At 38.0% G+C, this 11,710-nt stretch overlaps 1 protein-coding gene across 9 annotated transcripts in view; it reads right to left on the bottom strand.

The window, feature by feature from the left end:
• Positions 1 to 1,832: 1,832 nt before the first annotated feature.
• The window catches only part of LOC149036398 (uncharacterized), a 10,873-nt gene continuing 995 nt past the window's right edge, over positions 1,833 to 11,710 (bottom strand). Inside the window, exons 1-12 of one of the 9 annotated variants that reach the window (XM_089189492.1) lie at positions 11,086 to 11,204; positions 10,841 to 10,919; positions 10,058 to 10,699; positions 9,568 to 9,690; positions 7,795 to 8,436; positions 7,548 to 7,661; positions 7,306 to 7,422; positions 5,843 to 5,959; positions 5,123 to 5,239; positions 3,890 to 4,003; positions 2,966 to 3,294; positions 1,833 to 1,982 (exon numbers count right to left, since the gene is read on the bottom strand). In XM_089189492.1, the coding sequence (XP_089045618.1) occupies positions 2,993 to 3,294; positions 3,890 to 4,003; positions 5,123 to 5,239; positions 5,843 to 5,959; positions 7,306 to 7,422; positions 7,548 to 7,661; positions 7,795 to 8,436; positions 9,568 to 9,690; positions 10,058 to 10,699; positions 10,841 to 10,904 (2,352 nt within the window). In that variant the 5' untranslated portion in view covers positions 10,905 to 10,919; positions 11,086 to 11,204 and the 3' untranslated portion in view covers positions 1,833 to 1,982; positions 2,966 to 2,992. Of the gene's footprint in view, positions 1,983 to 2,965; positions 3,295 to 3,889; positions 4,004 to 5,122; positions 5,240 to 5,842; positions 5,960 to 7,305; positions 7,429 to 7,547; positions 7,662 to 7,794; positions 8,437 to 9,567; positions 9,691 to 10,057; positions 10,700 to 10,840; positions 10,920 to 11,085; positions 11,205 to 11,710 lie in introns of those variants that run through there. The other 8 variants (XM_089189494.1, XM_089189493.1, XM_089189495.1 and 5 more) reach the window with 8 other exon arrangements.

The following is an 11,710-nucleotide window of genomic DNA, read 5'->3' on the forward strand; positions in this document are numbered from 1 at the left end:
GTTAATTAGCATGAAAAATAACGGCCTTATAACCCATTGATGTTGTGTGTTACCTCTACTGAAATGAGAACAGTGTAAGTTAGTTACAGAAAGATACTCGAGCTTCATCATTACTGAGAACAGCGTTAATAAACGTTTAAAGCAGAGCAATTTAACCAGATTCAAGAAGAAAGCTGGGGCGTTCTTGTTGCAACTATAAATTCGAAAAATCTAGACCATTAGTTAAATTTGGATTCTTTTTGGAATTTTTTTAACTTGTGTTAAATGACTTGTCAAGCTTTTTTAACATTGTGTACAGTCTGCAAAGCAAGTCGAGAATAATGACGGAAAACGGAGAGAGCAAACGATATCATCTTGAAAACTGTATTGTAATGGAGGAGAGCTAACGATATTATGAAAAACATAGACATACAGAACTTTGCTATCCATTTAGACGTGTCACTGAATGAAGTTAATGGTTGGCCTTTTAAAAATTGCAATTTGAAGGATTTTTCTAAAGTGTTGAGGGTGATGAGTGAGATATAACTTAATATCTTCCCCAGAGTCGTTTTCTTATCAAGAATTGTTTCGTTCTCTTAGGTGTACTCGAGTTCTAGATGTACGCGGGAAGTTTGGAGAGCTCTCAAGAAGCTAGTAAACGTTTCTCTCGTGATCTCCAAACTTCCCTCGTACATCCATAACTCGATATACGCACGCTAAGTATGAACCGATTCTAAAGTGTTTTTCAAGGAAAGCACAGTTTGCGTATAGTTGATGATTTTATCCAAAGAGCTAACACAACTCTTCTTCTCCATGTACGAAGGTCTTAATGGGTTTAACAGTTAGCTGTAAAACGGCCAAAAGTTTAGCCGCTAGGTGTAAAAGTAGACAAATTTTCACAGTTAGTCGTAAAAAAGTTAACCGTAAAAAAAAATTATGGTGACCACAATGGAAATATGTTAACCGGCTAAAATTGTAAACGTTAGCTGTAAAAGCCATCACTTCATTGAAACTCTCACATATCAAAGCCAAGAAATTATAAACTGGTCAAGAATCTCTTGTTGGAGCTAAATACTTCAGAATTTATGCTCCCTTCTACTTTACTTAGTTAACACTGTAGTTTTCTAAGCTTTTTCTAGATTTCCAATCTCTCAAGGTAAGCATTTTTTTCATATGGCATCCTGTGCTTTCTTAGCTTAGGAGGCTTAAGTTAGCTACCTTTTTCAAGTTTTCACAGCGTGTTACGAACAGTGGTTGACAACGTAATTTCTGTGCTGTAGAGGCAAACTAGAAGGCCTCCGTGGAGCTAACTATCAGACGTCAAACGGTTACAAATATTTTTTCATTGTTAATGATCAAAAAGCAGCTCTGAAATCTCGACGGTGGAATCCTTAGAAGGGACTTACATTCGATTATAGAGATTCAGTCAACTGAGCAAGTGGAGCCTAGGATGTTTTTCTCCACACGTTTAATGACATTTTATTGTTTAATTTCAATCCTTTTGGAAAGGATGCTCACCTGTACATTCAGCTTTAAAAGTTTCCCCGTTTTGAAATTTTCATCCAATTCATTAAAATTGTTGGCTTGTGGATTTATGACTGTTAGGGCAGGTTTCTAGGTAAACTGACTTCGTTCCATGAAGAGTTGTATTAAAGAAACACACTGTAGCACTCGAAAATCATACTCGAAAAATATCACTGGCAAAAGAACAACTTCATTAATTCCAAACACCCACAATACCAGGTGTTACACTGCGACCGAATTCAAGCCCGTAGGTAAAGTCAGTTTGAGAAGTAAGAACATTTTCAAACAATATAGACATTGCTGAGTGAAAAATCAAAAAACAAAAACAATTTGCAATGAATCACTTTATTAATTATCTTTGGCTATCAGTATATGAATAGGACTGAATATCATGTTTAGCAGAGACATTCCTCTAGTTCCAGTTACTTTGCTTTCATGTTCCTCGAACTGATCAAACGACATCTTACCAACAGATACGCCTCTAAAAAATGAAAACAAACAACTGAATGTCAACGCAAGGAATAGAATTAGCTATCTTAAAGACGCTTATCTCACCTTCCAGGAGTATAAATGAAGCCGACCGAAAAACTTCCAGGAGACCTGACAAATTTTTGGTAAAAATGCGACGGAATAGCAACTCATCAATGGCGAGCAGCAATATCCCAAGTCAAATAATGCCATGGAAAGTGAAATAAGTTTCTCAGGTTTGGAATATTTAGCTCGTGTTCAGCTCAGAAACTGTGGTGCTGCGTCGGTGGGAGAGTATAGCAGGTAATTTAGTGTTAAAAACTGAGTTGAAAACGTAAATTAGCCACCATAAGGGGTAAAAAAAGCTGATTCGAGCGTTAGCCCTTCGCCAGAGCGATTAGACTTTGTTTCCCGCTAAAGGTCCTAAATAATTCTTTGAATGTGACTCACAACAGTTTCTTGTTTTTTTATCCATCATTTCTTTGCTGGATCGATACTGCCATAATTTCTTATGCATGTACTTGCCCAAAAAACTTTCATCAAATTAATAAGAATCATTAAAAGTAAGGTTACTTTGTGCTGTGTAAACCATTTGTGCAAGTTTTGCAGAGAGGTGAATGTTGGCATGCTTACTGCAGGTCAGTAATTTAAAATGGGGTTACGGAACCCGTTTTTTTGAAGATAAAGCCAAAAGATAAGGGTGTTTAAGTAGAGCAGTGAGATTACTGCTATGGTGACCTCTTATGTCAAAAAATGATAACAACTTCTTAAGAAATAATTTGGACTTCTTTTTTTGATACAAGTTACAAAGGAACATGCGAGAAGGCATGGAAGTATCGATCCGCTTATGTTGACGTTTAGAGAAGCGAAACCATTTCGAGTTACCTTGGGATGTTTTCTGCGCACCTCACTCAGTTCCTCGTGATGAGTTTTTCATTTTGTTTACATCTGACTTTAACACAGAAGCTTTCCTAGATAGCAGCATTAAACTCACCAGGTTTTATCGAGTTCCATGTTACAGCTATTTGGTCAAAATGTAGACATAGTTTGCGCTCTTTACTCCAACTGCGTAATCTCCGTCCGCTTTGCACCCTTTGGGTGATGCACCATGCACCTTGTAATCAGCATTGCCTTTGGTTGTCACACACTGGTATCTCCCACGAACCCCAAAGATCTCCAGTTTTTTGTCCTCAGCTGCTTTCATACAAGCCTCGACCGCACCTTGGATATTGTTCTTGTACTTTTTGAATTTTGCAAATGTGGTTCTCATGGCCTTTTTACTTTTCTTTTTCACCTCCTTAAAACATCCCTGCTTTTCCCATTCTTAATAAAACAAATTGAACATTATCAGCGAGGTTAGAAGAGACACAATTTCCTTGGAGGCCAAGTAATATGTGTTTAGGTGATATAAGTTATGAAGTCCAGTTTCTAACCTTGAAGTATTTAATTTACTTTAGATTTCGGTAGACGAGGTAAAGAATTACTGGGGAGGAAAAAAACCGGTAAAATTTATGAATTCGCATCCAACGTATGTCAGTTATTACAACGACACAATCATTAGATTTTGACTTAAAGTGATGACAAGTGGTAACTATTTCTTTACTGGTCTGTTGAAGTTACCGAACCAATGAATCCTAGCTAACAATTGCTCTTTTTACGGTGCGATAAATTAGGCTCTTCCGTAGAACTGGCTCGGGGTCAGGATAAACTTTTACAGCACATTTAAAAGGTACCAAGCGTCATCTTAAATCTTTTCCCCATGGAACTTCTCACAATATCCTGTTTTTCTGTTTTCCTTCGAAACAAGTATCTTGAAAATGTCTGGCCGACGTTTTCAAGTTTGTCCGAAATAGTTGCTATAAATCATTCTAATCACCGTACCTAACTTTTATGTATAACAGGGCTACTGTCTTCTCACCGCAATATTTTCCAACGTATCCATCCGTACAGTCGCACGTGTAGCTGTTGATTCCGTCGACACATGTTCCTCCATTAGCACACGGCACCTTCACATCCAAACATTCGTCGATATCTGTAAGATTTCAGTAACCCAATCTGTTAGTATTCTTGATTGCCGTTAACTTTACTCAATTACTGCTGTGCGTGTTTTTCAGATTGCAAAATATTTATGTTTCTTTTAGAATTACGCGAAATGTCGCATCAGTTAGCGAAGGGATCGACGGAGGACATTTAAAAGCTTCCAATGCTTCAGAATGTTATTACAATCATAAAAGATATTTTGAAAGTATAGAGGCGACGCTGCGGCAATGCAGCAAGTAAATTTTAAAACCTTTACGTGGGATGCCAAAATGGTAACCTGGAGAATGACGTCGTTGCGCCTTATCTAGACTACATTATGTGGTCTGCAGGCCACGCATCCTTACGTCACAATAACTTTGCAAGGTTCTTCAGAGTTTTGCACTCACAGACTTGCGTGTCACGAGTTAAAAATTAGAAGTTAAAACAGGCATAAGTGGCTGCAGATCTTATCAACTAATAAATATAACGGCACTGGTCTCAAATTTAAGAATTGTTTCTTCCTAGAGGTAAGACTGATTAATCTTTTTTTTCCACAACCAAGGACATTCTTGAATATTAGAAGGGCTCTTTCCGAAGGGCTTTTCTCGCTTTATCTGGGCAAGAGTTTCACAATGCACCCATTTGATATCTCAAAAGTCTCAAGTTGGAAAATAACTTGAATCAATTTAAAATAGTTCAATCTAGGGGTTGTATGATACGGTCAACAATCTACTCACTGATTTACTTATTTAAATCATTATCACGCATATTCGTAGGTATCTTGTTAATAGAAATTCATCGTTTTTGTAGAACACCTATCAAAAATCTTTACCTTAGTTGTTTTGCAGTTGTATACTATTATTAAAGTATTTATCGTATATTTCAAAATCCCGAGTTGTTATAAAATGGAATTGTTCAATTTCTTCCTGCTCCAATTTCTTTAATTTTTGTTTTCCATAATATTGTAAAGCACCATAAGCTACTGATAATAATCACTATAGAAAGTTGTTATTATTATCATTATCATTATTGTTATTATTATCATCATCATTATTATTATTACTGAATTTGGTCGAAGATCGACAAGACCTACAGCCAACGGTTTATTTTTCGTCTAAAGTTGATAACCAACCTGTTTCGCAATTTTTTCCCGTAAATCCAGGTTTGCATTTGCATTCATAGCTTCCATGTGTGTTCTCGCACTGTCCGCCATTTTGGCATGGGTTGATGGTCTGGCATTCATCAATATCTGCCCCAAATAAAAAAACCTTTTAAGAGGGGAGAGCGGGGGGAAAAATTTTCTTCCTGGTCATGCGTAGTTTTAGTCACATTTACTGACCGTTATCCCCCCTCAAAGTAAGTTTGCACGTGTCCTAACTTGATATTTTGTTTCCCAGGCCAGCATTTCTTTTTTCTGTCATATATCTACGAATATTTCACATCCTTTTTTTTCTCTTTGCAGTTCTCGAACAGCAAAATTAGAGCTTAAAATTATTTGACCTTTGGTTTAATTGCTTACAACTTGGGAGTTTACTGTTCAGTTCCTTGAAATTAAAAAGGGAAAAGAACAGGCCTAGGTGATTGCAGATACTACCAAACATGCCATATCACGATATTAACTTTAAACTCCAGAAATATTTCTTCCTTGAGATGGCACCAATATTCATGCAATTAATTATAGATTCACGCAATCAACTGATATCTCGAAGGTCACCGGTTTGAATGTCACTCGAATCGATTTTTAAACCTGTACTGTCGCAACCTATTAATTCACTGATTTAAAGTACGTAGGCATATGACAAATAATGTAACCCGGCAAAAACCCAGGTAATGTCTATGATCAATAACCCACCTGTTTCGCAATTTCTTCCTGTAAATCCAAGCGTGCATTTGCATTCATAGCTTCCATGTGTGTTTTCGCATAGTCCGCTATTTTTGCATGGATTTGAGGTTTGGCATTCATTGATATCTACCCCAAAGGAAAAAAAACATGTAAAGTTGAAATCATTATGCGCATAAAGGCAGTCCAAGAGGAGAGAGGGACGGGAAGAATTTTTGCTCAATCACACATTTCAACGAACAGTCGACTCCCGGGAATCTTCAAGAACGGAGTATGTCTAACAATTCATACTTTTCGCCGAAGGTGAAAATATACTATTGAAAAATACTCGAGTCACTGTCGAAAAGATCATTGAACAATGACTCATTGAGCCTGAGAAGAAAAATTTACCTTGGTATTACGGTTCTGTTGATCATCAGAACAAAAACATTAATTTATATTTTTTCTTTGCTTCTAACTAGTCACGCATAAAGGATCAGGGACACGCAGTCTGGTTTATAGATCACATAATGACAGCAAGTCATTTTTCTCGTAGAAACTGCCATCTTTTCTCCTCACCGATACGAAGTGAAACTTCGCTTTCCCTTAAGTTTGTTCAAAATGTGGGACTTTACCGCTCAGTTTGAGAGAATTTTTTAAAACAAACCTAGGTTTTTGTTAATTTTATCAGCTGCTGCATATCTCTTTTTATAATCTATCAAATATTTTTCGCTTATATGCGATTGGTCTAAACGCATCCAGTGAGAGAATATGCCCTAGCTAAAACTGAATATCTGACGATGTACCTCAAGTGATATTCCCCAATTTTCAAACCTCACATCAACTACGATAAAAGTGTTCGTTTCAAATTTAATTCAAGATGAGAGTGCGTTAAGCTTTTGTTACCGGAGAGGAACATTTTTGTTTGTTCTTAAAGTGGTACCAGGCAACACTGAAACGTCATCCCACGCGCAGCAAACATTACATTGTTCGTAAACATTTTACCCACGGGCAATAAACTCAATAGCCTCCATTTGGTGAGAACAAATGCTCGTATATGTATCCTTGGATGTTATTTGTTCCTCGAAGCTCAAAGTTTTGCTTGAGCTTCGATCTCGTAAAAACTGTTCACATCCCGGAATAGGTAGCGTCCGCGGACAAATATTCGTGCATGTTTTCGCCCCAAATGGAGGCTTTTCCTTAAACAGCCCTTGCATTAAAAAAAAGTGACTTTCGAGAGATCGCACTAATAAATCTTTGCCACAGCCAGTAAGATTCTCAAGTCTTGAACTTTCTCGCTTTGCGTGACGGCTTCACACAACCAACTAATATTACGAACTGAAGTCACAATTAAGTATATCACTTCAATCAATTTTAGGAAGGGTAAAATCCGAGATCAACACAACGTCAGTGTTAATTCACTGATTTGGATAAAGAAAGCATATAACAAGTACTGTAACTAACAGCGCATATTTCGTCTATGGTTGATAACCAACCTGTTTCGCAGTTTCTTCCTGTAAATCCAGATTTGCATTTGCATTTATAGCTTCCGTATGTGTTCTCGCACTGTCCGCCGTTTTGGCATGGGTTTGAGGTTTGGCATTCATCAATATCTATACCTCATATAAAAAAAACATGTAAAATTAAAATCATTTTTCACGTAAGGGCGGTTCAGAAGAAGAGAGCAATGGAGGGAATGTCTGCTCGGTCATGCGTAACTTTAGTCATGTTCACTGACCGTGTTCACAGTTGGTTCCTTGGAATCCCTCAACACAGGAGCATGTATAGCCATCACCAGATGTGCTGCATGTGGCCCCATTCTGACAGGGTTTTAATTCATTGCAAGCATCAGCTACAAAAAGAAATGACTCAATTCTCTTTTTTTTCTTAAGTAGTGGGTGTTTATGAAAAGTGATTTAAAATAACGTTGAAAGTGAACAAAAGTCCTATAATTGTAGACTATGAAAAAGTTTTAAAGGAATTACCTAAGCCAACCTTTTTCACTGCATTTATCTGCTCTGCAGTTAAAGCCACGTTATAAAGTTGCATAACAGCAATTCTTCCTCGGAAGTACCGCCAATCCCCGTCTTTCACACCCATCCGGACTTCGTTCTGAGTGGAAAGGTGGACTTTTCCAATACTAGATTGAGCGGTGAATCTTCCATCCACCCACAATCTTGCAATACCAGTATTGTAGTCATATGTAGAACCGACATAACTCCACTGGTTTATTGGCAAAATACCGCCAACCAAATGTGGAGTGAAATGGTAATTTCTGTGAGTGTAGCGAACGAACAGCTGTCCATACACCACCCACAGATGGACACCCCAACTACCGGTTCTCTTATAATTGAAGAGAGGACCATCTTTACCCGTAGGATACACCCAACATAACATGGTTATAGAGTACTGAACATCCAATGCTCCGTTATTTGGGAACTCGATGTAACTTCTGGCACTGCCTGCGAACGCGTACGAACTGCCGGTCTTTCCATCAGGGCCATTAGCTAAAGATACGCCAACAGGATTTCCCTGGGGAACTCGACTTTTTATTTCCCTTGTTTGATACTTGCTGTTCAGGGGAAAGACGGCGACAGGATTTGGTACAGTTACTGGTACACTTACAGCTGGAAGGTAAAACATCAGAACAAAAACATTAATTTATTTTTTTCTTTGCTTCTAACTAGTCACGCATAAAGGATCAGAGACACGCAGTCTGGTTTATAGATCACATAATGACAGCAAGTCATTTTTCTCGTAGAAACTGCCATCTTTTCTCCTCACCGATACGTAGTGAAACTTCGCTTTACCTTAACTTTGTTCAAAATGTGGGAATGTACCGCTCAGTTTGAGAAAATTTTTTAAAACAGGCCTAGGCTCTTTAAAATTTCATCAGCTGCTACAAATCACTGTATATAATCTATCAAATATTTCTCGCTTATACGCGATTGGTCTAAACGCATCCACTGAAAATATGCCCTAGCTAAAACTAAATATCTGACGATGTACCTCAAGTGATATTCCCCAATTTTCAAACCTCACATCAACTACGATAAAAGTGTTCGTTTCAAATTTAATTCAAGATGAGAGCGCGTTTAGCTTTTGTTACCGGAGAAGGAACATTTTTGTTTGTTCATAAAGTGGTACCAGGCAACACTGAAACGTCATCCCACGGGCAGCAAACATTACATTGTTCGTAAACATTTTACCCACGGACAGCAAACGGTACATTGTTCGTAAACATTTTATCCACGCGTTGCAAACGTATTGCAGAAGGATAATAAACTCAATAGCCTCCATTTGGTGAGAACAAATGCTCGAATATGTATCCTTGGATGTTATTTGTTCCTCGAAGCTCAAAGTTTTGCTTGAGCTTCGATCTCGTAAAAACTGTTCACATCTCGGAATAGATAATGTCCGCGGACAAATATTCGTGCATGTTTTCGCCCCAAATGGAGGTTTTTCCTTTAACAGCCCTTGCATTAAAAAAAAGTGACTTTCGAGAGATCACGCTAATAAATCTTTGCCACAGCCAGTAAGATTCTTAAGTCTTGAACTTTCTCACTTTGCGTAACGGCTTCACACAACCAACTAATATTACGAAAGTCACAACTAAGTATATCACTTCAATCAATTTTATAAAGGGTAAAATCCGAGATCAACACAACGTCAGTGTTAATTCACTGATTTGGATAAAGAAAGCATATAAAAAGTACTGTAACTAACAGCGCATATTTCGTCTATGGTTGATAACCAACCTGTTTCGCAGTTTCTTCCTGTAAATCCAGATTTGCATTTGCATTTATAGCTTCCATGTGTGTTCTCGCACTGTCCGCCGTTTTGGCATGGGTTTAAGGTTTGGCATTCATCAATATCAATACCTCATATTAAAAAAAACATGTAAAATTAAAATCATTTTTCACGTAAGGGCGGTTCAGAAGAAGAGAGCAATGGAGGGAATGTCTGCTCGGTCATGCGTAACTTTAGTCATGTTCACTGATCGTGTTCACAGTTGGTTCCTTGGAATCCCTCAACACAGGAGCATGTATAGCCATCACCAGATGTGCTGCATGTGGCCCCATTCTGACAGGGTTTTAATTCATCGCAAGCATCAGCTACAAAAAGAAATGACTCATTTCTCTTTTTTTTCTTAAGTAGTGGGTGTTTATGAAAAGTGATTTAAAATAACGTTGAAAGTGAACAAAAGTCCTATAATTGTAGACTATGAAAAAGTTTTAAAGGAATTACCTAAGCCAACCTTTTTCACTGCATTTATCTGCTCTGCAGTTAAAGCCACGTTATAAAGTTGCATAACAGCAATTCTTCCTCGGAAGTACCGCCAATCCCCGTCTTTCACACCCATCCGGACTTCGTTCTGAGTGGAAAGGTGGACTTTTCCAATACTAGATTGAGCGGTGAATCTTCCATCCACCCACAATCTTGCAATACCAGTATTGTAGTCATATGTAGAACCGACATGACTCCACTGGTTTATTGGCAAAATACCGCCAACCAAATGTGGAGTGAAATGGTAATTTCTGTGAGTGTAGCGAACGAACAGCTGTCCATACACCACCCACAGATGGACACCCCAACTACCGGTTCTCTTATAATTGAAGAGAGGACCATCTTTACCCGTAGGATACACCCAACATAACATGGTTATAGAGTACTGAACATCCAATGCTCCGTTATTTGGGAACTCGATGTAACTTCTGGCACTGCCTGCGAACGCGTACGAACTGCCGGTCTTTCCATCAGGGCCATTAGCTAAAGATACGCCAACAGGATTTCCCTGGGGAACTCGACTTTTAATTTCCCTTGTATGATACTTGCTGTTCAGGGGAAAGACGGCGACAGGATTTGGTACAGTTACTGGTACACTTACAGCTGAAAGGTAAAACAGTGTGAGTTTTGAATGGATTTGGTAATTGTATGATAAAGAGGTCTCATGGGAAGATGATCTGGTCTGAATGGGGCGAGAGATTTCTACGCTTCTCTTGCAAAAGAGAAATCTTGCAGGATACTAACCGTTAATAAGCGTGATCAAAATCTGTAGAGCACTGATTTGAAAGATCACCTTGAATCTCCCCATGTTGTCAAACTTCTGCTGTTGAAATAAGGAAACGATAATTGCAAACTAATTATAAACAGAACTCTGCTGATGCGTCTTGTATTCTATGTTTCTAGATAAAACAGAATTTCTGCAAAGTTCGAGCTTGACCGGCGGGCAATCAAGCCGCTCGACAGTGTATCAAACACATTGTCAACCTTACCTTTTCAAAAGCAGCACGTTTAACTCATGAAAAACAACGATGAATTGGTAACGCCTAACTTTCCTTTGACGCTTTTACAGCATAGCAATCCATTTCAGCGCATGCGTTGATTGGTCATTAATCAAACTAAAGGCGAACGATACAGATTTTAATTCTATTTCTTACTCATCATTCGACACAGATAAATTTACATAACAATATTCCCGTATTGGGCGTCAATCATCCTATCAAAGAGTGATTAGTACTTTTTGATCAAACCGTGAACATCGAGATCCAAATATTTTTTTAAGTAAGCACCAATTAAAGATACTGCCAAACAGTAAGAAATACATTTAATGAGCTATTCTCTCAAAAACCAGCTTAAAGAAGGAAATATCACCAAGAGAACACGATAAACCGTATAAAAAGGCAGAACCGTATGGAACCGCGAAACAAGGCAGGTCACAAGGAAAATTGTGACTTGAACATTTCTTTCAAATAATTTATTTTAACTGAACTCCCCTTCACTTAAAGTTTGATCAAAGGACTCATTCCCTTATCAATATTGGGTTTTTAACAAGCTTCTTGACTTTTCTCATCGCCAGCACTGACATTGAAAGAAGGAGAATATGTTTAAAAAATTGTG

Source organism: Pocillopora damicornis, chromosome 12 (genome assembly GCF_964200805.1).
Source record: "Pocillopora damicornis chromosome 12, jaPocDami1.2, whole genome shotgun sequence".
Lineage (NCBI taxonomy): Eukaryota > Metazoa > Cnidaria > Anthozoa > Scleractinia > Pocilloporidae > Pocillopora > Pocillopora damicornis.